The sequence below is a fragment of the Cololabis saira genome, chromosome 19 (genome assembly GCF_033807715.1).
Source record: "Cololabis saira isolate AMF1-May2022 chromosome 19, fColSai1.1, whole genome shotgun sequence".
NCBI classification, from domain to species: Eukaryota; Metazoa; Chordata; class Actinopteri; order Beloniformes; family Belonidae; genus Cololabis; species Cololabis saira.
In genome coordinates, this window is record NC_084605.1 from 40,609,195 (window position 1) to 40,636,557 (window position 27,363).

General features: G+C 42.8%; 1 protein-coding gene and 1 long non-coding RNA gene across 12 annotated transcripts in view; one reads left to right on the forward strand and one right to left on the reverse strand.

Moving 5' to 3' along the window:
- Positions 1–27,363, reverse strand: part of tanc2b (tetratricopeptide repeat, ankyrin repeat and coiled-coil containing 2b) — a 205,526-nt gene that overhangs the window by 91,183 nt on the left and 86,980 nt on the right. For 10 of the 11 annotated variants that reach the window (XM_061708282.1, XM_061708296.1, XM_061708286.1 and 7 more), the window contains 2 exons: positions 7,900–7,971; positions 3,402–3,581 (listed from right to left, as the gene is read on the reverse strand). In XM_061708282.1, the coding sequence (XP_061564266.1) occupies positions 3,402–3,581; positions 7,900–7,971 (252 nt within the window). The remainder of the gene's footprint in view (positions 1–3,401; positions 3,582–7,899; positions 7,972–27,363) is intronic. The other variant, XM_061708289.1, reaches the window with a different exon arrangement.
- LOC133419448 (uncharacterized) lies at positions 20,841–21,675 on the forward strand. The gene is made up of 3 exons (XR_009770514.1): positions 20,841–20,894; positions 20,993–21,111; positions 21,237–21,675. It is a non-coding gene; the product is annotated as an uncharacterized LOC133419448 (long non-coding RNA).

Genomic DNA, 27,363 nt, shown 5'->3' on the forward strand with positions numbered 1-27,363 from the left:
TGGCCCTTCTTCCTGAAGTCAGAGTTTATGACCCCCTGCTGCTAACTTCTGGTTATCTCGGCCTGGCTCGAGATAGTCCGTTTACGACCCCCGCTGCATGGCCCAGATCAAAGCAGGACAGCAAAACCCAGTAAACCAGGCCTCAGAGGGGGGTACTGCCTCTTTGAACAGACCCAAAAGCTATAAATACCAGCAACCCCCCCTTGCCTGAAACCCGCTTTAATGTGCCTCCTAGAATGGCCGCCTTGCCATGAACTACGACCCCCAGCATGCCTTGCGTGGGGCGGCGGCGCCTACAAGCGGCGCGCATCCAATCACAAATGAGGCACCGATGACGTCACCGCAGGGCGCGTAGGATCCAAACCCTGCCGCTGCTCCCTTTTTCGCTCTCTTCCGATCAACCTTCCATCCTGAGCAGCTGGACCTTCTGGCTCCGGGCCAAAGGTCCCATCTCCTTTTCTCCCCCCGGCTGGGGGGTGGTGTAAGGCCCGCATCGGATCGGGCCGCTCCGTTGGACCTCCGGTCCACGGAACAGCGGTCTCCGGGAGGCTCCGACCTCTCACTAAACTCTGTCTTCTAAGTTTTGCAGATCCGAGCTCACGACGCCCACGCGCTCCCGGCAATCAAATTGGGACACAGCTGCTGGAGAAGTTTGAAAGGTCTACCCGCCCGGAGGTTGATGGCGGAAAGATGCCAGAAGTTAATTCTGAACTCCAAACAAGATTTTTAGGGCCAAGATCAGCATCTGCACATATCAAAAACAATGAGGGACTTTGTGCTGAAATTTGTGGATTCCCTGCTTCCTCTTTGGTGACGTAATAAAGGATGTAGGGTCCTGGCTCTCCGGTGCCAGTTTCTCCTGGTTGGAACTGGGTCTCGCACCAGCACCGATTTTGAGATGGTTGAAAAGTCCTACAAGACTTCACGAAAGCAAAGATGGACGCAAAACTGTGACTGACGTCACTTTTGACAGCATGTCAAAAGCATCTCCAGGTGTTTAAGAGGACCTGCTGAGCACAGCTTCCTTTCTGCCCCATCAGATAAAGGAAGAAAAGCTTCAGAGACAGGGGGTTCACAAGAGGCTCTCTTCTTTTGGCGGCAACAACACTTTGGTGTGGACATGAAGCACATGTACTAAAAAGTTTTACACAATTTTAAGCCCAACTTGCCATCCACTGAGTTCACAGGCCGGGTTGGGGAAAATCGATGATCAGTTGGGAGTCACCGTCAGTGCTCAGTCATGTCTGATCAACTCAAACTCATCAAGAGATGACGGAAAACGGACGACAGCTATTCAACATACCAAACTTCTGAAGGCGCCTGAGGACTCCTCATGCGAGATACAACCAATAAAGCAGCAAGGAATGGACTGAGCCAGAGACTACGCAAACTTTCAAAGAAATACAAAGCACCTTAACCAAAGCATAAGAAGGCAGCTGCTTCATTAAGAAAACTCTTCTTATTTAGTTATTTTTAAACAAAATACCTCCCACTCTCAATCCATGCTGCCAGCATGTATTCCTTTACCCAACATCTTTGTCTTTTCTTGTCATTTCTGGTTGAAACAAATCAAAGCACCAGCAGCTTGCAACGTTGTTTCTATTCTGGACCTTTCTCAAAGAAGCAACTCACGTTTTGCCCGCTGTTACACCTAGTTTCCCGTGGGAGTTTTGGGACAATGTGTGACTTGTAAACTAGTTGTTCCCCAAGTTCTACATCAGTCACGTCAACACTATTTCCATATTGTCAGTTAAGTCCTGTAGTCTGAACATGGCAATGAACCGAATCTGACAGTTGCAGAGTCTCAAAGTGGCAGAAAGTGAAAACCCCCAAAATATTGTAAACTTTTTTAATAAGTTTAATCAGACTTTATATTGTGATGAAGCATTTCAACAGTTGAAACACATCAAAATTTAAAACGACAATATAAGTTCAAAATTTACAAATTAGGAGCTGCAAGCACCGACTGACTGGGAACATCCAGTCAAATAAAGACACAGGTGACAATGGTACATTTAAACTCCTCCCTGTGCCAGCCGAGGCATAAGTACAACATGTGACCAGGCACGGCACGTCATTAGTCAAGCTATTCCTGGCTTTCACTAACACAGACGTATGCACACATACAGGTGTTTGAAGATGCAGGTACATGCTGGGGCTCTTAAAAATTCCCTTTGATTCACGAAGATGAAAGTCGAGCCATGGAATCAAGCTGAATCTGCCATGAAAAACTACATAAAAGAAGGGGGGGAGAAAAAAAAAAGGCACAAGCAAAGATGACTCCTCAAACAGAAAGATAAAAGCCAGGAGAAAGATGGAGATTTGACCTGATAAGGATGGCCCGCTCTGAAATCTAATTCTTAAGCCGCACCCTGTGAAACACACGGCCTCTGCTGAATCCCTCTATAGCGGCGTGGCGCTCCCCGTGTAAATGAGGGAAAATGATGCAGTGTTTCCCCTTAAAAACCCAGAGTTCGGATGACCCAGGAGAGATCATAAATCATTCTGTATGATGTAAAAATCACAACCCCCTCTGGCATACTAGATATAGTTAATGATCTGTGGATGTTGGGAGACTGGTGCACCCTAGTGGTAACAGCTAAATCAAGCTTCTTCACACCCACTCAAAATCTATGCGGAGGCTGCTCTCATATTGGGTGAGGCTGTAATGTCAATATTTCATTTCTCACTTTGAAATCCAATGCAGTGGCGAGCTTTATATGTCCGTGCCATCTTGTGCAGCAAATCCGCAGCTTCCCCGATCCGGCGGCAGAAAGAACATGTTCGGAGTCTCATAATCCAGTCAGTGGAGATACAGAGGAGAAGCAATTCTTCCACGTTCTCTGAATGTCAAGGGATGAGTGTTGATGGAAACGATTATAGCTTGGCAATAAAAAGCAATAAAGGGCAGAGCTTTCTGCAGCTCTCGGTCCGTCAGCTATCCTTGACACTGTCAATTAGGTAAGATTCTTGGTGATTACAAGAATTGGAAATTGCAGTGTTTGCCGCAGGCCCGAACTCAACCCTGCTTCCGGTTTCTGCTCACTTTTAATGGGTAAGTGATACAGTAAATGATTACTGCTTATCAGCAAGCATCAGGGTGCCACTCCTTGCTATTTAGTCCCTTAAAAACTCTCAAACTGTGTTACAAATCAGCGTGCAGGATTCTGTGATTAGACGCTGCGCCCACGGTGGCGCAGTTAAACATTGGGGTGCGCTTTATTAGAGCAGTGAGGCTTATGGGGGAGGACAGCCACAGCAAAGGCACGCAAAACAAAGTTGGATCAGGTTTAGCCCACATTTGTGTCGGCTGCAGCTTTCTTCCTAAAACGCTGACAACAGTCTATTCAAATCTTTGCACTGTGTGTGAACCCCCTTCCCCTCCCCTGGTGTGTTTTTACCTGTGAGCTTCTTCACCGGCTGCAGCCGAACACCGATGTTCTGGTGTGTGAGCAGTGGGGAGGAGGGCAGGGAGCGTGACACGCCCTCCATTATGCGAATGTGCTGCATCCCCTCGGTCATTGAGAGCGGGGGCACGGCGTAGTCTCCTTCAAAGGCACAGTCACTGTCTATGCTGCCACCTGCAGGACAGGAGGGAACACAGTCTGATATCAGGGGCTCCTTCCCTGCTTTGTAGCAAGCTTTAAGGTGTCAGCACTGATTCTGTCGAGGGATGACAGCAAAGAGAGTTAATTACTTCCAACATGCAGATTTAACTGAAGCTACAGTTGGTTAGATGGATGGAGCTGTACGACATACAGTCCTTCAAAAGTTTGAACCCATCTTCTAATCATATGTTTTCTGTGGAAAAACTGGATAAATAATTTGATTGTAGGGGTGTTAGTATTAAACAATTACAACCACAGACAAACAAATGGTTCATGTGTTCAAAGCTCAACAGGGAATCCACTTAGAGTGGCTAAAAATAGAAAAGAGTTCAAGTTTTGGAAAAACTAAACAAAATGCCTTAAAATGACAATAAATTGAAGCAGAGTTACATAGAAATAAAGTTCCAAAATTATTCACAACGATGCGAGGAACTGATGGTCATACAAGAGAAGACTTCTTTAAATCATTGCTGCTAAATGTGGATCTATGTTATTGACTCACGGGGGTACTTATTATTGGCCATGTGGCTGATTGTTTCCCCTCATTTGTCTTCATTTGTGGTGAATAAATAGTGACAGGGTTAAAAACAAGTAGAAATTCGATGCTATTTCTCATCTGAGGTGGAATTTGTCTGACACTGACTAAGTTTTAACACAAAAACAGGAGGTATTAACTACCCTACATGACTAACACGTCACAAGGTTCATGTTTGCTGAATCTCTCTGTACCGGTCGTCCACTATTGAACCAGTTCGTCTAATGATTTTATTTCCAGCTGTGTTTATCAGTGAGTTAACGTGTCGTTATTTTCAGTATGCTCGCTTGCCTCAGAAGCTGCTTGACATTCAGACCGGCTGCAGAACCACCGGCCGGGCCCTGGATCCTGGTATCAGTGCAGCAGCAGCAGTATTGAGTGTAAAGGCTTGCGTGACCCAAAAGTGAGAACAGCCCTGCAGGCAACACGTGCCTTTTTTATTAACTGTTACAAACTACAGCCTGTATGGTTGCCTGACTCCCGGCCAAACAATACCCCACAAACTCCATAAAACAGAGGAGGACTTTCTAACCATCAAAAATGTGTTTAGATGTATCAAAGAGAAGGACAGCCATGACCATGAGTCTCTTTCTCAATGAGCAGCAATTACAGACCAGCCATAAACAACCACCCGTGCTCTTTCATCTACGCTGTTTTCCTCCCTTGTTTTTAAAAACTGCATATTGTGACAACCTAGGAACCTTTGAAGCGCCACACACAATCATCCGTATATAAAACAGCCAACTGTCTTTCAACACATCTATTTTGTAAATCAGCTGTGGCTGTCACACTCCCTGCAGACGGGAGCTGCAACCAGTCCCAGCGTCGGAGAGCCGCTAAACAGTGGGACGAGGAGTCGTTATCAGACACCGCGCGCCCGCGCGGCGGCCATTCCCACAGGAAGGTGAGGCTGATAGTCAAGCATGTGGGCAATTCAGCCGCCGCAGCGCATGTACGCAAGTATTAAAACACGGAGTATGAATATCTGAGATGCATGAATGTCTCTGCGGCTCCAGAAGGGCTGGAGTCGCTCCATCCATTTACTGGGGAATGTCACAGCAAAAGAAAAGAACAGCCAGAGTGGTGGTTACGTCTCCCAGCAGGAAAACTGCCCACATGTATGCAGACTCTGGTGTGAATACCAACGGGGATCTTGGTATTCTGGTAGCAATTACTGGTGGTCCAGATCCAAATCAATTAAAATGACTTCCAAAACTGGGAAAAAAAAGATTTTTCTACCGTTAACCACATGTTTGCCTCACAATTCAAGAAATGTGAGGCAGCTAAAACTGAGCTTGAACCTTTTCAAACAGAAACTGATCACGCAGTAATTTTATTTCCTGGATAGTCATCCAAACACTGAGAAGGATATGTTTAGATATACTGTAGAACCCCCTAAAAAGTAAGGTCTGATTCAGAGCAAAGATTAGAAGGGTGGAGACGGAGCAGCAGCCTCACAGCAAGAGAACAAAAGCATTGAGGGGGAAATTATGTCTATGTTTACTGTAGACTAGGCTTGTCACGATACCAAATTTCTGTTTCGATACCGATACCAATATGTATTTCGATACTTTTCGATACTTTTCGATACTTTTTGTAAAAAGGTGGAACACTCTCAAATGTCAATATTTTCCTTTATTTTAAAGCAGACTTTGGGAACAATAACAACAATGAATAAAATAAATAATTGGCATGGGATATTAAAATGTTCAAACCTTTAGAACAGTGTGAACAAGTAAAATAAAGCAATGCCATTCAAATTAAAGTCACCATGTTAAATAAAATACTGTAGCAGCAAAAACTCCTGCTTCTGAGTGGGTGGTGTCACCCTCTCTGAGCCAGGAGCACTAGTCTTCTGTAATTGGGGGAGGGAGGTACAGTATTTTAATTAACATGGTAATTTTAATTTGAATGCCATTGCTTTATTTAACTTGTTCTCATTGTTCAAAAGGTTTGTGTTTTGAAACTATAGGCCACATGAAACATTAAATGGGCATAACTAGAAAAATAAATTGAGGCTCATTCTATCATCTACAGGACTGTCTCAGAAAATTAGAATATTGTGATTTTCTGTAATGCAATTACAAAAACAAAAATGTCATACATTCTGGATTCATTACAAATCAGCTGAATAATGCAAGCCTTTTATTATTTTAATATTGCTGATCATGGCTTACACTTTAAGAAAACTCAAATATCCTATCTCAAAAAATTAGAATATTCTGGGAATCTTAATCTTAAACTGTAAGCCATAATCATCAATATTAAAATAATAAAAGGCTTGCAATATTTCAGTCGGTTTGTAATAAATCCAGAATGTATGACATTTTTGTTTTTTAAATTGCATTACAGAAAATAAAGAACTTCATCACAATATTCTAATTTTCTATTTAATATAATTCATTGCCTTAATGGTTTATAATATATATGAAACATTAAATAATATTAAAATATAAAAAATATATTAAAGTTATATTATAGTCTGTGGAATTTATTTAAATATTTTAAGATTGTAATTTTTTTTTTTTTAATATTTAAAAAATTGCATTTATTAACCATGGACATGTTTTAACTCTCTGTATAGGCTACTGTAGGTTTACTACGGGCTGGGAGAGGCTCTGTACTTCTTTAATTGACATGACAGTGCAGTGAACTGGTGAACAAAGTTATCAGCTGTCGTTCTTGACTGAAGTCGTGGAACAAGTCCGCGTGGTTGTCCTTTAAATGTTTGGACAAGTTTGAAGTGTTGCCTCCTTTTGCGAGACACACTTGTAGCAGCGCTTGCACTGCGGTTTGAACCCGAAATATTTCCACCGTACTTCGGGCCCCCATTTTGTCCACAAGTACGGGCTTTTCTGCAGCTGCCATCTCTATTTATTTCAACTTTATTTCAACCCGCTCTGTCTGTCTAACACGCGACTTCTCGTTTCTCTCTTTTCCTCCGTCTAAACATGCGAGTGGGAGGGGGAGGCGGCTCTGCTTCTGCAACTACGTCACACTCGCTGAGCTCGCCGTGCTTAAAGAGACAGGCTCCAATTTACCAATTCGTTTGCATAGAAAAAATATATAAAAGTACCGTTTGTTTTTAAATGCTGGTATAGTACCGTTTTCAAAACTCTAGTACCGCGGTACTATACTGGTACCGGTATACCGTGCAACCCTACTGTAGACTGTGATAAGAAATATGCACGCGGGCCACTCCACGCCTTCGAGTAAGCACCAACACCCACTCGAGAAGGTACTGAGCTCAAACCATGCTTAGAAGGGGGGCAAACAAAAAGCAATACGAGGTCATAATTGCTAAAAAAAAAAAAGCTACGAGCGGAGCGCTAGCATTCCCCATCCTGTACTTAGTCTATTTCCCCAAGAAGTAACTCTGATTTACAGACAAATTACAAGAACATAAAATTCACGCAGTTTCCTCCCCCTAAACGTGACTTAATTCCCTGCAGTCATAAACTCTTCTGCTATGAAGTCGAATAAAACAGCCCACCAAGCACAGTCTCCAAGGGCCCCTCAGACTGCAGACATTAGGGGAGCAGAAATTGAGTTTGGAAAGAGCTGGAAGAGAGGTGTAACATGAAATGAGAAAGTAGAGAAGGAAAAAGAGGATTCTTGTTTCCTGTGTCTCGTCCAATACTCTCTCACACCCGTGTGTTTCAAAACACTTCATAATAAGCAACAGGTGAGGTGTTCTGACGTGTCTCGACTGAGATTGCAATCATTTTCTAAAAATTCCACTTGTGAGTTACTTACCTTGGCCGATGTGGCTGAGATGAGGGTCTAGACCGGGTGAGCGGGGGTCTGCCAAGTCATCGCTCCCACCATCTGCAGAAAAGGAGCAAAGAGAAAAAGACAGCGAGTGAGCTCGGTGGTGCTGGTGGCGCGGCGAGGAGTCGTGACCCAGGAGCAAGGCCACATCCTCCTCTCCAATCAGCCAGGTGTGGGAGCGGAGGACCCCCAGCAGGCTGCTCACACACAGCCCGTCCACACCCTTCCTTCTAGGGGCCAAGCGGACCCTCATACTGGCAAAGGGCGACCGCGCCGCCACGCTCCATTTCTTCCGCCTCCCCATGTTTAGACTGAACAGTCAGGGAGCCTCGAAGTGCGGCTCGGGCCTGCCCGTGCAGATAGCGCAATAGTTTACATCGCAGCCAGTGTTGCGTGCAGTCCTGTGATAAAGTCCTAACTGAAGAGCTTACTGGACCCAGCAGTTCACTGAGAGGAGTGAAACAGTGGGCGTTTCCCTGGATAGATCCGCATGAGGCTGATGTATGAGGATCAATTACGCCCAAGGGAGCAGGCAAGCAGAAATAGCAGCAGTGGATGGACCCGACAAAAGGGGGTGGGACGGCAGCATCAATGGGAACCGCAGTGGATGTCACCAGGGGGATCATTTCATAATCCTGCCCAGGCGCAGACAGATCTAACCGTGGAGTTGACAGAAAAGGTGTGGGTCTCCGTAGCATTAAGTGAGCTATTTATAACACGTAAACTGAGCTACGAGAGTAAAAGGCAACCTAAGACAAAGGATTATCTCTGTGTGCACTGAGATCAAAGGTTGTTGCATTAATCAGAAAAGCAAGAGGGGGTGTATGTTTTAGCACGTCCCGCGCCGTGTTTCAATCACAAAGCTCACCATCGGCCCAGGAAAACCCAAACAAGTACTCGAGTGTTATGTACCCAATCAGCTGCTTCACACACTGCAAACCAGAAGGCTGGACTGGCTCGCTGGCGACGGGATCAGGCTTGCTGATGGACAGATAGAATAAGCTGTGCGGCACGACTGTGCGGGACGACGACGGCTGGGGAGGAGAATTTGCAGTGTCCGCCTCCTGATCCGAGTCGAAAGCAGGGAAATGCCAAAAACATTTCATCTGGGAGTCATTTTGCTGCACACACACACCGCGCTCTTGGCGGCAGCTTCTCACCCTAAAGAACCATATCGTCCTGTAGATTAAGAGCCAAGGAAATCAATGCAGATGTTCTTCACTGACTGTATCATTACTTACAGGGAAATGTGTGAAAGGAGACACACACGCTTTTAGATGTGTGAATGACGATACTGGAAGATACATGTACAATTTCATATAGAGCCGTTGAACCTTATCTACTTCAAGTGAGTGGCGATAATTTAATTTAAAAAGAGGAGCGCTGATTACAGTAGGTACTGTATTACGGACAGCAAATTGGAAAAAGCCGCAGGCCTTGCTGGAAATGTGAATGTGTTTGATTCTGGTTCAGTGATATTGAACCGTCTGAATGACAAATACATTCAAATGACTTTGTTTGTCAAGAGTTTGGGAGAATTTCACACAGTGCAAATTGAGCGTTACCCCCCCAACCATCTGTCTGTTAAGTTCAAGACGGCTTTCTTTCATTTCATCTACGCAGGTTCTTCTCTCCCCGTGATCACAGGGCGATGTCACGGTACAGAGATCAATGGCTCGTTAACCGGAGAACATGAAAGGGCAAGAACCATGGCTGACATGAGACAGAGAGGAGCTTTCCATCCAGCTGCTGAGCGAAACATGGAGCATCAATCCTTAGAGATCACGCGTCAGCCACTGATGCAACCACAACTAAGCACATGTCAGGATTTGATTCAGTTAGAAAAGATAACTAAAATCGCATGGTGGAAGACCATCTCCTAATCCAGTGGTGGCACCCACAGCCTTCTTTACTGCTACAGCGCGGTTTTTGGATGTCAACAGACTAAATACATTTTGCACTTGGATAAAGGAGTTGTTATGACATCTGACTGAGATCCCACTGAGGATGGTGGAGTCTGCTTCACAGATGAATATGACCCCCGCTCCCAGACAAGATTTTTTGTTCCCCTCTAAGAACTCCAACCTTTGACCGAGAACTAAGCAACACTGATACAGGAAACCATCAAAAATCTATCTTGAGAAGATGGAGCACAATAATATTAATATATATAATTAATTAATATATAATAATATTGACAGAAGAGCAAAGTTTTCTGAATCTGAGTCTGAATCCTTATTCAACATATTCTTTGTATTACACCCTTGAACTCAACGAGTGAACAAGTTTTTGATTTCTTTTGTTTTTGCAGATTACATAATGATCAGGGGAGACAATGTCAACAGCACTAAAAAAACAACAACTCCATAGCATGCAGGCCGCATGCTATTTTTTAAACCCAGATCCGAACCCGGGATTTTTTATTTTTTTTAAAACCACCTGCAAATCAGCTGTTTTTGCGGGTACCCGCGGGTACCCGACCCAGTGCTCCATAGACATCAGCTGAGCATAATAACTTCTGGCCTCGTGTTTCCATTACCCCTAGATCTGCGCAAAAGCCAAATGTCGCAAAGAAAAACCTGTAATGGAAACGCCTCTGATTCAAAAAGTCTGCCAAATATCGCAACAACCTTTTTACGCTTTCATGAGGGGGTTTTTCAGGCATTTTGATAATCCAGTTCATCTCAAAAGTGTAACGGAAACACTTTCTGCACATTTGCACGTCCCCGGCATCACTGGATGTGACGTAGCAGTCGATCTAAGGTCATGTTTTTGGCCTCATTGATTTGGTTGTGCTATGACACGTCTTAATCATTATGCATTACTACATTACATAAGGGTGTCGTCTTAGAGATCAGTCATGGATATTAAGATGTTAATTGATTTTTTTGCTTTTTTTTTGGCATAAATACCAAGTGATGAACTTCTGAATGGGTCAAGATTTTTAATGAGGCAAACATGTGTCACTCTTTAACAGATCTCCGGTATTAAAATCAATCCACCCATCTATCCATCCATCCAAAAGTTAAGAGGATACATGTCTCAAATTTCAGATCTGTAAGAAAGGCACAATCCAAACATTGTATGAATCAAGTCGTCAGGTTGTACAAACTGAATACCTTAATTTCAAATTCATTCATTCATTCATCTCATTTTAGCCCAAACGCTGCACCAGGAGTCACGTGACCAATCAATATCAATCTTGACAAAAGTGTTTCTATGGCAAACAGTCACGACCAAAGAGTTGAAAAGCACAGCATCACAATAGCTGGGCCCCATAGTTGGCTTGGGCAAGCCTAAACAGGGCTAGTGTAGTCAGCTCATATGTGGGTTTATTCAGCAGGGGTCAGAGTTGTTGTTTTGTTTTTTTTACCTCAGACGTGGTACACGTGTGCATTACAGACACAGCCCACTACAAGCATTTTCAAAATAAAGGGGGCTAAAACAATTCCCTGCCTCGGGTTTGGTGCTTCAGAATGGTCATAAAATACTGCTGGGTGAGGTGTTGAGTCAGAGCTGATTAGATAAACCAGAGGCAGGAGATGACATTTGGGCATCTCAATTCCCCCCGTCAGATATGACTCGTCTCCTTCATCATAAACATCACAGTGCCCGCAATACAGCACACAAACACAGCAACCACCTCAACTGCTGCAATATGGACCTAGACAATCCAGTTTGTCCTTTTTTTCCAGCCCTTTCTTATTTACTGCCTTTTCCCCTCATTTTATTTTTTTGTTTTATTCTATTTTTACTTAATTTATTGTTGGTTTGTTTAACAGCAAAAGTGGTGCACCACCTCCACTAAGTGGGGTGAGGGGGTAGTTTGCTAAGTATGTGGATCCTACCGAGTCCATCACTGTAATGTAGGCACACCGGGTCAAAAGAGGGCAGAGCTTACTTTTTATTAAGAAAAAAAGAAAAAAGGTGGAAAACACAGAACAAGGGGCCTCCGTAAGCATGGACCCATAAATATGATGACTAAAATGTCTCCTGGAATGTTCAAATGGATAAAAAATATACTTGGAGTAGCTATGAATATGTGTAATACATATCTGTACCTTCCATCCTATTAGACACTGCTTTCTTGAGAGCTAATAGTTAAGCTAACTCAAATCCCCATAACTCTCATGTAAAGTAAGAGAGGGATCAATTGTGAGCTTGTTTGATAAAACATCCTCACTTCTATGTAGTGCTCACAAATTACAAAAAAGGGTCATATGGAGTTGTCTTGCGTGACTTCATGCACCAGAGGCTTTTTTCTATAGCATTCCCAATAAAAGACAAGAAAAAGAAAAACGCCATGAAGCAAAGTGTAATAAGCCCTGGAGAGGACAACAATCTTACAGTCAAACTGCAGCTGCTGATGTAAAACAGAACAGATAGGGGCGCTTTTAAAACTCAAGGGTATTTCAGGTAATCCTGTCTGGATCTCTGAAATGTTTCAGACCGTAACTTGCAGTTTGTTTGTTTGTTTTTTTTTTAAATAAAAAACTGTTTTTGTTACAGCTTTATTTGAGCCTCAAATCGGAGCTGTTGGACACATTTTGGCGGCAGACAATCAGTGAGAACGACAACATCATTACAAAGCTGTAACTGTAGTTTATTACGAATCAATTACTCATCAAATTACTTGTGCTTGAATGCAGAAGTCTGCAAACAAGCTCTCTGCTCCTCGGGTTGACTCTCATTTAAGCTGTATTTAATCACACTCAGAAAAATTGGAACATCTTAATGAATCAGTGTGTCGACATCTGCTCACTTGTAAAGCTGGCAGGCATCTTATGGATCTTCATTAGCATCAGCATCGTTGTTAGCTCACATTAAAGTAATGCATGGGATTTGAATGATGAGCGAGCGAGCACGCACGCACGCACACCATACACACACACACACACACACACACACACACACACACACACACACACACACACACACACACACACACACACACACACACACACACACACACACACACACACACACACACACACACGCAGCAGTGAGACCACCCTGCTCTACCACAGGAAGTGCAGGATTCTGATATTCTGATTCTGCCAACATAAAACAATAGGGAGCACTTTCCTCAAAACCACTGCACACAAACACACCAGCTGTATCTTCAGGCGCACAAAAACACAACAACAAAAATCTTATCGCACGTTTACTATCATTTACTACTCGGAAGAGGACGGAAGAATTATAACAACAAAAAAATGAAAATACAGCACCCATTAACTCTCAACTTAACACTCAACAAGATTAGACAGTTTTCTTAAGGAAGTAAACACACTTGAAGCCATCTCACTCAATTCCTCAACTCTGCAGTCACTTTTAAAGTGATGCCAAAGGAGGGATGAGGCGGGGAGGATAAGCCGTTTGTCGCTGTATAACCTGCAGTGACAAGGTAAAAGACAATCGTGTCAACTCCTAAGCAGTCCGATATTGAGGGAGGACAGACTGCGGCAGGTATGAAGACTCCCAAGAGAGGGGATATAATGTTATGGACCGTTGTTGGGGGTTTCTCTGAACGCTATAACGCAAGGGCATTGAAAGGAATAGCGAGAAGAAAGCTGGGAGGGAGGGACGGCAGTTTCACAAGCTGTTAACTGTATTTAGGACAATGCCTGTATCAGCTTTGATTTAATGTGCGTATCCTACTCTTTTACAGGAAATAAGCCAGCTGATGAGCAAGCCAGCAAAGAGGCCTGTGTTGTGTGTGGGTAGCAGACATTTCTGAATGTTTCTAATGCCTACCTCCTGCTGAAAAGAGTAATCCAGCAAACACCCAGCCTCAATCCTGAATGCACAGAAATGGATTTAGGCAAGCAGACTTTTCATGTGTCTTCAGTGCTGAAAAAGTGCTTGTTTTTGTTCCAATGAAACCATAATGCTCCTCTAAAGTTGCAAAGCCTAAACAAAGACAATGTAATTTCTAAGATAAAAACCATGCAGATGAGCCTTTGTTGCGCCATGTGTGGCTCATTTGCTGGTTCGCCCGCTGAGAGCAACTGAGAGCAAATTGTATCAGTGGCAACCTTCGAGTCACCGAGCAGTGGCAGGTGCAATAAAAGCAGAATTTTGCTTATATCCTAGAAATGCCCAAAGCACAAGAGGGTTATCTCTCCTCGTCCAACTGTTACATAAATCCTGATTACACAGGAGATGGTATAGTAAAACAAATTATCAGGCATATTCCAGTGAAAATGATCTGCATTATAGAAAATATCCCACGCTAGTTATTTGTAAGTAAACATCTTGGCATTTTGATCTTAGACCTCACAAAGCCAAGACTGAAAGCAAGTGATGAACATCTGTAAAAAGATACGCACACACACACACAGCCACACAGACATACACATACACACACACATACACATAGACGTACACATTGGCTTGTTCACCTGCATGCTTGGGGGGTCCGGGGCGTGGGGGACACTGTCCCCCTAAGAATACTTAGCATCTTGGAGGGGGAGGTCATTGTCAGCATGATACCCTGACCTCCCCCTCCCTGTTTTTATTGCATTAATTACATGCACTCAACACCAGGGTCGGGAGGGGGGCCCACATCACCCGCTTTGCCTCGCCGGCCTGGGATAGGTGGGTCGCGATGCCCGGGCCTGGTGGGGCTCGCCGCGCAGCCTGGGATGCCTTCTGGCGGTGCTGGACCCCCCCGGGGAGGGGGAAATGGTGCTGGACCCCTCCGGGGAGGGGGAAACGGTGCTGGACCCCTCCGGGGAGGGGGAAAGGGTGCTGCACCCCCCTGGGGAGGGAAACGGTGCTGGACCCCCCTGGGGAGGGTGCGTGAATGTGCGTCTTTGTCGGTGAGAATGCGGTGTGGAAGGATCCTGCCATGGAGGATTTGGTCCTCCATTGGCAGGACAACAAAATTTAATAATGTATTATTATTATTATAATAACAAGGATGGTTATTAATATTATTGTTATCATTATTACTATTATTATTATTGTGTTAGTATACTATATTATTATTATTATTATTATAGAAATCGGGCCTGTTGTCGGGCCTGCGTGGGTGTCGCCCTGTTGGGGGGTTCCCTCCCTCCGGGCCCACCGCGCGGCAGGGCGCTCCTTTGGCCCTGGGGGGGGGCTTTCATAGGGGCAGTTGCCCCTGCCCGTGTCGGCGGCCGGGGCGGCTCTGTCTCTCCGGGCAGGCTGGCCCCTCGCCAGGTGGGGGTTGTTGGCCTGGGGGGTGTGGGGGTCGTTGGCCTGGGGGGTGTGGGCCTCCTGTCCGGCCCGCGCTGGGTGGTCGGGGTTCGCCCGCGGGTCTTCTTGGCTGCAGCTGGGAGGGGGCGAGTTGTGATTGGGTCTCGGGACCTGGGACGGTTGCTGCCGTGCCTGTTTTGTTTTTTTTTGCAGATTTCCAGTGCTAGACGTGCGCCTCCATGTGTGTTCTCGCGTCCTGGATTAGCAGCGGATGTCACCCCCCCACCTATCTATATGCATGTATGTATGTATGTATGTATGTATGTATGTATGTATGTATGTATGTATGTATGTATGTATGTATGTATGTATATATATATATATATATATATATATATATATATATATATATATATATATATATATATATATATATATACACATATTTTTAATAAGATAAATATATGTGACATGTATTTTAAATAAAAAAATGCACATATATATGCCTTAGGTTCTTACCAGCATGGTATTAAACATTAATATGTGTGCAGACAAAAAAAAAAGAAAAAAAAAAGATATGCATATTAAGAGTGGGAATCAGTGTTTGAATCATCCCCCAGTGGGAAGGTTGCTGGATTGATCCCCAGCTCTGTGTCCTTGAGCGGGACAGTAAACCCTACATTGTACCCTCATCTTGTTGTTTTATCCAAGTTTTAAAGACATCCACTTTCATTTTGTCGTTATTAAGAGAGATACAGAACATAGAGAATACAGAAACTGATGTTTGGGAATATCTTAAAGAGAGTGGTGATATGGGTCTCACTAACACTATGATAAGAGATCCTCATTTATAAAAGAGTGCGTAGGATTCATACTAACTAGTGGCTGTACCACTTCAAGTTCAAGTAGATGTATGACAACCAGGTCCAACGTTAGTTATGTAACACTGACCATGGATCGTTTTATGAAACCGCTTCATTTCCCGTTACAAAAATGAAAGATATCAAATACTGTAGCAAGAAGAGGAAGAAGGAGGAGGAGGTGGAGAAGAGGAAAGGAGGAAAAATAACAAGGCAGAGGGAAGAAGGGGAAAATAAAAGAGGTAGAAGGAGGAGGAAGAAGAAAAATAAATAAGAAGGAAAACGTATAAGAAAGAAAGAAAAGGAAAGAAGGAAGAAAAACAGCCAGATTATAATTGTGCATTTGTAAACTTAATATTTTGTGCATTCAAACCAACATTTACATCAGGTCACAGTTCACCGCAGGGACTCATATGGTGGACTAAAAACAGTCAGAGAAAATGTGGAAAACTTCATTCACGGTCACCAACACGGGGGAAGTCCATCTCCAGTAACTTCTCTATCAAATATGGGATGGATTAAACGCACAATGAGGAAGATTGGGTTCGTTTTGTGTGGAATTTATGACGACCAAAAAGTCCAATCCTGGTGGCAACATGGCGGTAACACTGGAGACACTACTCATCTACACAGCACGCATGTAAAACTGTAAACTGGTAGAAGTCCGGTGTTTGGAAGAAAGCCCAGATGTAGTTGGTACGTTCCTCAGACGCACTGAGATACTTGTGTTCTGATGACCAGAGAACTTTTTAGACCCCGTAAGACACCAAGTGGTATCCTAATGACTAAAAATTCATTTTTACACTCATCCTTGGAGGGGCCATTGGAGATGTCTGATGCCATCCATCATTTAAAAAAAAAAAAAAATGTTAAGCTAGTTTAAGAAACCAGGATACATCGTAAAAAAAAAACAACAAGCCTCCTGTTTTGAGAGTCTCCTTTAAAAATATCTGTACGGAGGTGTAATCGCTCAAAGCATGACCTGCAATCCTCTACAATGAAAAAGAAAAATAAGTGTGTGCATGTTTTTTTGGGCTCAAAATAATAGTACACCTGCCCCACATCCTACAGAAAAGCCCAGAGAATGTGACCCTGGCCACCGAGAGCTGTGTGACTGGAGGACAGCGAGCAGCACGGCGGCGGCACCCGGCCACAGGGGTGACGCATACATGAGTGGCCGAGTGCGTCAGGCTCCGGCTGACAGCACCACGACTCAGCAGTGTCCTGGATGGACGGAGGTGTGATGATGGAGAAAACAGGAGGAAATATGTAACCGGGCATGTGAAACTAAAAAATGCTTTTTTTTTTATTAGAAAATAAAGAAAGAGCGATATGCCCCGACTCCCACACTATTATCCAATGATGAGAAAGGCTGTGTCGCAGCACTGAGTGGGTGGACTTCGTTTAAAACATAGAAATGAAAGCAAGTGAATAAGAGTCTAGAAAAAGAAAGAGAGACACTGCATCAGTTGTCTCCTACCTTCAGTCTGACACACCACTGGGGTTTCAGCCCAGAGCGAAGAAGTGAACAGGATTGAGTAAAAATAACCCAGCAGAAATGAAAGTGTTATAAGGATTCACTTGCTCTGGGACTTGAGCAGAAAGAGGACGAGCAGAGAAATGAAAAACCGGACGGTTCCTGGGCTCACTGGAGGTGAATCATTTGAGGAGTGGTATATTTGCTACCCCATCATCATGGGTGGAGGCACAAAAGAGCCAAACGCACCCACGCGATGACCTACATCATCCTCAGGTTACCTCTTTTACATCGTGTCTCCATCACATTATTCTGAAGTAAAAGATTGGCCATTCAGTCAGTCAATCTACAAAGTAAAATACAAACTTACGTCCCCGACTCCCCCAGTCTGGCCTTCGTCAGGAGGGTTATGATCCAGGTCCTGGTCCAGGTTTCTTCCCTCCTAAAGGGGAGTTTTCCTTGCCACTGTTTGGCTTAAGGCTTTTCTCCCACTAGGGGAGTTTTTACCTGCCATTGTTTATGTAATAATTGCTCGGGGGTTTATGTTCTGAATCTCTGGAAAGCGTCTAGAGACAACATCTGTTGTATTAGACGCTATATAAATAAAATTTAATTGAATTGAATTGAAACACAAGCTACATCCCAATCCCAATTTCCAAGGCGATGTAATTAAACTGCTTCTTTTTTTTTGTTTTGGTAGGGTAAAGGAGGAGAGGATGAAACATTGCAGTCCCTGCACCTACAATTTAATATAAAGGTGCTCTAAGGGGCCCATGCTGCTCAGAGCAGCTCATCCTGGTAAAACCAGGTAAAACCTGGTAAGACCAGGTAAGACCAGGTAAAACCAGGACCAGAACATGTTCTTAGCAGATGTTCTTCATACGGGGAGTCAGAAAGATGCAACGTGCACTTTCTATTTTGAAATTACACTTTTTATGTTTGTGCCACTCACTGCTTAGTAACTGTTTAATAAATACAGTTTTGGTACATTTGACTTATTCCCCCTTTTTGCATGAAAGTTTAAAATGAGCATATATTAATACAGTATGAACAAGAATGTTTTAATGTAGACATATATAATCATCATACTGGTGTGACTGTAGGCATCAAAGTGTTAATTCAAGGCTAAGGCAAAATATCGAGATATATATCGTGTATCGTGACATGGCCTAAAAATATCGAGATATTAATAAAAGGCCATATCGCCCAGCCCTAGTCCAGGGACACATCCACACCAGCAAACGCCCGTTCACAGGTTGTTTTATAACCCTCATCAGCCTTTCAGGTCTGTGCAAGACAGGATTTCCATCCACATTACACCACAGTGAATACGTACTACGTGGTCACCCATGCTCAACCGGGCGGTGACTGGAAACACGCTGGGAACCTTTACTGCGGAGTGCTCCTATAATAGCCAGTCCCGCGTTACTCCTACGCATGTAGGCAGTGTTACTAAATACAGTACATACTATGGCAGCATAAAGGCTGGTACCGAGGACACCAAAGAAGTGTTTTCTCATCTCTGCAAGTCGTTTACATTCTTGTTAGGCTGCATCTGCGGAGGGGTATACTGGTACCCAGATCCAAGTCCAGATTGGTGAAGTGAACCGGAGAGACTTCAGAGTCGTTCTCCCCAGGTCAAAGAGAAACCCGCAGAGCGGTCAGACCAAGAAGTGTACTTCAGGTCTGTTGACTCAAAATCTAATAAACATACACACTTATAAGGGTTTATAACACAGCACGAAAAGATGAGTTTATGGGAATATGCTGACATAGCATTTAACCGGTAATGTTCGTGTTTGCTGGGTGTATGTAGATGTTATTGGGAATTTACTGGTGAAAGAAGTTTACTGTGAAATACGGCCATTTCTGGGCTGTAATCGGGAGTTTACTGACCCCACTTTTTTGCCACGGGTAGAGGAACAGCAGGGGACCTTTAGGCCTTTGTTCAAAAAATGCAGCCATCGAGAGCCATCAAACGGCCATCAACACTTCTGTGAGTTACCATTCAAACTCCCCCAACCTGTTTATGCCCAATTGCGGGGGCGTGGCTAAGAATTGATTCAGCAATGTGATTGGTTCCTGTCTCACAGCGTTGAGAGTTGCGGGGGTCTTTAAAGTTTGTCCTAGTCAGTTACTGTTTGTTTTGCTCCCGCCCGGTAGAACTTTTTTTTGCTTTTGAGGAGATACTGCTGCATTGTTGTAAAACATGTCGCATAAACGGTCCTTGTGCTTTTATCCAAATCAACCTGAAGCAGATGTTACTCCGACCAGACCTGCAGTAGAGCGACAAGGACGGTCAACTCCATCTTCTTCCCCATGAGAAAGTCCCGGTTCAGGTGTATCTGTTGTTGTTAATGCTTTAAATTCTTTGTCGCGACAAATATCGAAATTCGAAGAAAAAGTAGACAGCAGATTTGAAAAGATAGAGCGCAGACTACAGGACATCGACGGCAGATTTGAGCTACTGGACGAGGAAGTGAAGAACTTAAGCTCTGATCGTGTTGAAACTTTCAGCTCCGATTCCACACCCGCAAAACGGATTAAAAGAGCAAAAAACACACGTGTTGCTGTAAGTAAGTTTGCTTATGACTAAGGACTGTGCACAATTTCTTTTACATTTAACTGCATGTCCACATGAGGTAATAATGCTTAAATACTTTTAGAATCACACTAACTTTGTATTATTAATCTATACAGGAGGCTGTAAGACGTTTACACAATTCTGAAAACAACGCTATGAAGCTGGATCCAAAACAAAGGTAAATATATGTTTTTTGTTTGTAATCACTGTAATTTACCACAGCAAAATAAAAAATAAATGAATAAACGGCATTAGGAAAGAAATTGTTGAAAAACCAAACTGATTTAGTAGTGATGGGTCGGACCATAGACATATATAAACTTTATATATGTCTATGGACTTTATTAAAGGCTAGATGACTCGTCCGCGCTGCTGCCAATGCAGAGCGACGTCGTCACACGGCGGCCATCTTGCCACAGGAGAGCTCGCTCACTCTAACATTGTGTTTAATGGTGCATGTACTGCTTAAACAACCTTAACTTGCTCAATTCTCAACAGATTTTCAAACAGTTTGGTTTTTTATCAACGTCAGAGATGTAGTTATGACACTGCATACTTGTGAATAATTATAAACATTGAAAAACGTACTTTTATATGAAAATAACCAGAAACAGATAGCTATGACATGGTATTTATATTAAATCAATATTTCTATAGTATTCTTAGTAACGTGTCACGTGTGCTCAGTGTAGTCACGTGTGATCTAGATCTATTTTCTCCACACAAAAATAAATAAAAGGTTGCTTTGGGGTTTGAGTTTGTTTTTAATCAACTAACATGGCTCCTCTCTTTCCCAACAGTATAAATTCTCCACATAACCTTATGTAGTTACGACATATGTTGGAGCAGGTCGGCATTGCTTTTCCTGACACAGACAGCGACGTGATAACAGGTAAAAAGAAAGGCACATCCATCCTTGTTCTTTTAGAATTGCTTTGAATAGATATTGAAACTAATTAAATTCTAATTGTATTTTTGCTTGTGCTTTAGCTGCTTGCAAGACTTATTTTGAGTCTTTGAAAAGGAGCCATCGTCTCGATCAGCCAGAAAATGCTCCCCAGAAAAAGAAATTAAACAATGCAATGAAGACTAGACAACGGAAAACAAGGGTAAGTTACAGCAATATTTGGGTTAGTGAGTTACAGTATATGGAACTGAGATGTTTTTAATTTAGTGTTAATTGAATATTGGTAAAAAATTATACACATTTTAATTGCTACTCTATATTTTGCAGTTGCTGGCCTCCAGGGCTAGATGTGTACAGACTCCCGCTGAAATGTGACCTGATGACCTGATGTCAGAAGAAGAAGATGGCGTCGTAGATGGACGGGCGGTGTGGATAGTTTCACCTCCACCCCAAAGACACAGAGTTCAGCCCTATACCTACATGTGCAGCGACAGTCACTGGGGCAGAGCGGTGCCATGCAACGGGTGGCGCCACTGGGAGACAATGGCTCGTTTTTAGCTCTGTTAAACTCTTAAGTTGACCTGTTTGGTAGAGGAGCAGGGGCCATTCAGATCAAACTGTAAAAAAAAAAACTGCAAGAGAGAGAAGTGCTCACTGACTGGACGAAGTTTTGATCTCTTTGTCGGAGATTTGCTTTTAAAAGTGCCTTTTTTGTTTTTTTCATGTGGACACACACTGAACTTTTTGGAATACTGTGTTTTAATTTTCTGCAATAAATACATTTACTTGTACTGAGGTGGTTGCTTATTTGATTTCTGAAATGTGCATGTATTTGTAGCCTGGTAAACTGCAGGTAGCTTGCAGTAATCCTCTCGGGTGCAATTTTCTTTTGCACCAGTAGAGGTTGCTGTGCTTGGGGGGGTTGGGGGGATGGGGGGTGGGGGTTGGGGGAGGTTGGGGGAGGTTGGGGGGTGAGGGTTGGGGGGGTGAGGGTTGGGGGAGGTTGGGGGATGAGGGTTGGGGGGGTGAGGGTTGGGGGAGGTTGGGGGGGTGGGGCTTGGAGGTGTGTGTGTGTGGGGGGGGGGTGAGGCTTGGGGGGGTGAAGTTCCCCCCCCCCGCCCCCCTCAAGTCTGGAATGTCACACCTTTGTGTGACAATAGCCAGCATGGCACCCTGCTGAGCTGGCTACTCCAAACACAGCAGGAGGTCCCAGTACAATACGGGTGTTTCCGGACCGGGGAAATTTTTAGTTTTCGGCTGGTTTACCTTACATAAATTCCCGTGCTAGCACCTGAAATACCGGGGGTATACACAGCCGTAAACCCTGGTTTTTTTGCTGTGTAAGGTGCTCTCCCTATTCAGTCCTGCTAAACCTGGACTGAAAAGCTCTCTGTGAAGCTCATCTTCTCAGCTCACTGAACCGGGCCTGATTGGCTAACTTTGAACATAATGCAATTTAAGGATAACATGGTTTACTTTTGTGGATATTACACCTGAGATGGCTGACACACAGAGGTAGAATGCAGAAAAATACTCGTCCAAATACAAGTTGTCAGAGCTGGAACCCTCCCCCCGAAGGTTCCAGGTAATTAGGTAGTACACTGAAGGAGATGCCTCCCCTCCACGAGCATTTTATGGGATAAAATATCCTCCTGCAACTGTTTAGCTCCCACTTGCTTAAGTGGAAATGGAGGGAGGGCCAAAGCATCCCACTTCCTGCAAAACATTGTACTTGCTGCAAAACATCGCCAGTCCAAAGGTTGTAACTGGCAACACACAAGGAAGCTTGAGTCAAGATGTGGACTGATTCAGTGTTGTGTCACCATGTGAGATGCCATGGATGCTATCAGAGACTGTTTTATCTTCTTAATATTAGTTAGTCAATCATAAAAATACAAGAAACATCATCCATCTTAAGTATTAAGAATGAAACTCGAATTTGGAATCCTTTAAAACAGGTTGTCTCCCCACGTCATTACGAAGTGCACTAATCACTCTCATTTTAAAACCAGACAAAACACCATCTGAACGGGGATCTTACAGACCCATATCTCTATTAAATTCTGATGCGAAAATAATAGCAAAAGCTCTCGCTTTGAGATTAGAAAAAGTCTTGCCTGCCATAATTCATATAGACCAAAATGGATTTGTGCAAAATCGACAGGGGTTCCACAATGTAAGGAGAGTACTTAATATAGTTCATAAATGTGAAGCATCCCCGGACACGGCTATACTTTCAATTGACGCAGAAAAGGCATTCGATCGTGTTGAATGGCCTTACCTCCTGGAGGTGCTTAAACGATTTGGATTTGGCAATAGCTTTTGTAAATGGATCGAAATCTTATTTGTGGATTCTTCTGCGATGGTGTCAACTAATAAGCTCATCTCCCAACCTTTCAAACTATTTCGCGGTACCAGACAGGGATCACCAATTTCACCTCTTCTTTTTGTAATGGCCATGGAACCATTAGCTATAGCCATTAGATCACACCCCTCAATTCGTGGTATTATGACTGGAGACATAGAACATAACACAGCAATGTACGCCGATGATACTATTGTGTTTCTATCGCATCTTACAAAATCGATTCCTTGTCTATTGGAACTTCTTGGTGAGTTTGGTACCTTCTCTGGATTCAAAATGAACAGAGAAAAATCATCTATCATGTTCTTGAATGCTAAGGAGAGGAAGAACCCCCCTGTAGTGCACCCGTTTATTAATGCCACTGAAGGATTTAAATACTTGGGCATCAAAATAACCCCAAAAATAAACAATATTAGCTCAGCCAACTACGATCCCTTGTTAGCAGGGGTGTCAGAGGAGATTGTTAGGTGGACAACACTGCCTTTCTCTATCCTAGGAAGGATAAGCATTATAAAGATGTCTATATTACCTACATTTTTATATAAGTTCCAGTCCATTCCACTGGCCCCTCCTCCCTCATTCTTTCTGAAGGCCAGAAGGCTTTTCTCGAACTTCATTTGGAATAATAGGAAGCCAAGACTTAGACTGTCTCTACTATATTTGCCTTACGACAGGGGAGGACTGCAGGTACCTAACCTAGAATGGTACTATTGGGCTGCACAGCTTAGGGCCACAATGTTTTGGTTTTCTAAAGATGTTAATTTGCCCTGGCTAGACGTTGAAAAGCTTAGCTCAAATGGATTAGCACTGGATAACTATCTATTCTCCGCTTCCTTTAAAACTTTAAATAAGAGCACCACTAATCCTTTTGTTAAAAACACCATTGCTGTTTGGTACGCAGTTCAGAAACTGTTAGGGGACTCCCCAGGGTTATCCTGTTTTTCTCCCATTTGGGGTAATGATCGCTTTGCTCCAGCAAAAAATGATATGGGTTTTAAAGCATGGTGGAATAAAGGTATAGTAGAACTTAAAGATGTATATAAAGATTACACCGTAATGTCATTTAACGAGTTAAAGGCTGAATATGATATCCCGCAAAAACACTTTAAGTTTTTACAACTTCTAGAAACCCATGTTACAAAAAATTGTTTTGACAAGAGATTGATTTCTAGGTTCTATAGCTTGATAGCTGAAAATCATAAAGTGAACTCTGACAGCAAGAGACTGGAGTGGATCCGAGACTTACAAAAAGATATAACAAGCAGTGAATGGACTAAAATATGTTTAAAAATACACACTCAAACTATCAACACTCGGTTAAGAATGATACAATTCAATTGGATAATGCGTACATATATCTCTCCTGTACAGTTAAATAAATTCGACCCTAACTTACCTGATTTATGCTATAAATGTAACAAACATCAAGATACTCTATACCACTGCTTATGGAATTGTCAAGAGATCCAAAAATTCTGGAACTCTGTTTTAAAGTATCTCTCTCAAATTACGGCATCCCCTGTACCTCTATGCCCTAAGCTGTGCATTTTAGGCATCTATCCTGATAACTGTGGTCTGTCTTGTAAAGAAAGAAAAATGGTTGACCTATGTTTATTACAGGCAAAACGTTGTATTGCATTATGCTGGAAGAATGTTGGTTGCCCCTCTTTTACTCTCTGGCTAAACAATTTAACTTCAGCACTTGCACTGGAGAAATTGACCTATATTATCAGAAAGAAAGCTTCTGAATTTTATGGAATTTGGAAAATGTTTTTAGACCTTTTGAGGGTTGGTGACATAGAGGGGACAGTGGAAAAATAGAACAATGGAATAACACCTCATTGGTTCTCAGGAAAGCGTAAAGTTACTGACATTTGACATTTTTGGTGTTGCTGTTTAATTATTATTATTTTTTATTGTTATTTATTTATTTTTTATTTCTTTATCATTATTATTATTAATGTAGAACATTAATACATACTGGCTACATAAATGTATCTTTAATATCTCCTGGGTACAACCACATCAGACAATACTCTGTTTAATATTTGTTTTTGTTTGTCTGCTTTTGTTCTTGTTTTTTTTTTTTTTTTTTTCCCACTTCTGAATTAATTCATTATTAATATTTGGTACAATTGTGTACGAATTTATTTATTTTACATACTGCCATCTGTTTTGATGTTATAAGTGTTGTTGAATGTTACTATATTACAAAAATTCAATAAATATATGTTTAAAAAAAAAAAAAAAAAAAAAAGAATGAAACTCGAGGAATTCAAGTTAAAGCAGGCGAAGTGACATGGCTTCTGTTTTAAAGGCTATAAAAAGCTTAAAGATGATTTTAATGAAATTCAAACAGCTACACAGTGTTGATAAAGCAGCTCCAGGCTGCGGTGTGGGGGATGATTCTGCATGGGAGACCGCTCTGGAGAAGTCTCCGGACTGTCTGCAGGCTGCATGACTGATCGTTTTGTTGAGTGGCTGTTTGGCAATATTCATTTTAATGAGCTATGACCCTGAAATGAGTCACAGAATTCCACCTTAATGCGGGAAATTGGATGCTGCTGGCTCAAAAACAACTTTCAACAGAAAGATTAAATCAAGAATAAGAGCAAGCGGATACACACTTCCAACAGAAGATTCAAATCAATATTTTATCTGTTTTGTTTGATGATTCACTGTTTGGTAGAAGAGAACTTAACCTCTCCATGTTAAATACCAACTAAATCAGCCAGAAAAGGTGAAACATAAGGAAAAAAAGCATAGAATAGCTAAAAAAAAAAGAAGATCTGCCAAAAGCAGAGAAAGACAACTGCAATGATGGTATTTCATGCTGGACAGAAAAAGGCCAGAGGCAGACAAGTGGGGTGTGATTCTGTTTCTTTCTCCTCAGTGAAAAGCTTTCGGCTGCGAGGGGGAAACAATTATGAGCAGCAGAGGAAGAAGAAGAGGAAGAGATGGAGAAACAGAAAGCACGGCGGTGGCCATCGATTGTGGTCATAGCAACGGATGAAGCACGGAGGATGGGGAGAGGTAAAACAAGAAGGGGGCAGAAGCGGTCCTCGCGCTTGCCCCGTCTTTCATTGTGTTCTGTTATTCTTATCCTGTTCTGGCCCGCGGCGATGCAATAACTCACTCTGTTCTGTAGGGAAGGAGAAAATACATATACATATATATATACACACACTGTATATGTAGAGATTATGCCCACACACCACTTCAGCTGCAGTAGATGGGTCTAAAACTGCAAACAAGCAGGTCTGAATAATGAAACACACATTAAATTTCAAACAGGCTGGGGGACTGGAGCGCCCGCAGCAGACACCAACACTTCCACGTGGTGTGGCATAACTAGGCTACTGTATGTGGCTGGATGGCTTTCATCACCAACATGGCAGCCTCTACTATGGTATGTGTGTTATGTGGCCTATATTTAGAAGGGTTAAATCATATGCACACAGACTTAAACGGAAAGGTTTCTCTCAGTTTACTCGTCACAGCAGTGCTGCGTTTGTCAAATCAAAGAACTTAACTGATTTAACTTTCTTATATTGAGGTTCTTTAAAGTCCAAGCCCACTACAAAAATGTAAAACTACATAAAACAATGAGTGATGCCACATACTCCATGTTATGAGTCTGTGAGAAGGAAACGAGAATTGCTCTTGTCAGATGCGGCACCCTGGTCTCATACATTAATATTTCATGGAAAGTAAAGCTGTTAGCTGGTTGGATGTGAGCCTCAATATCTGGCACTGATGAGATGGTACTAGATGGTCAGGTTCATTTTGGTTATTCCAGAGAGACTGATTTGTTTTGAACATATTTGGATGGCGACGCTTTTAAAAAAAGGAGAGTATGTGGTTCTCAGTCACTCGGCCCGTTATTTTCTTGATCCAGCTGGTTTGTTTGATGCTGTCAGAGCTCAGAATGATGTCTCCATTCAACTTGGAAATATTACAAGAATAATAACAATTTTCTGTCCGAAAAAAAGAGTAAAAACGAAGCCAAATTAGTGCGATCAAAGAAAAACGTTGGACGTGAGAGTGGTCAGGGTGTTGGAGTCTAACAGCTCATCAATACATGCTTGC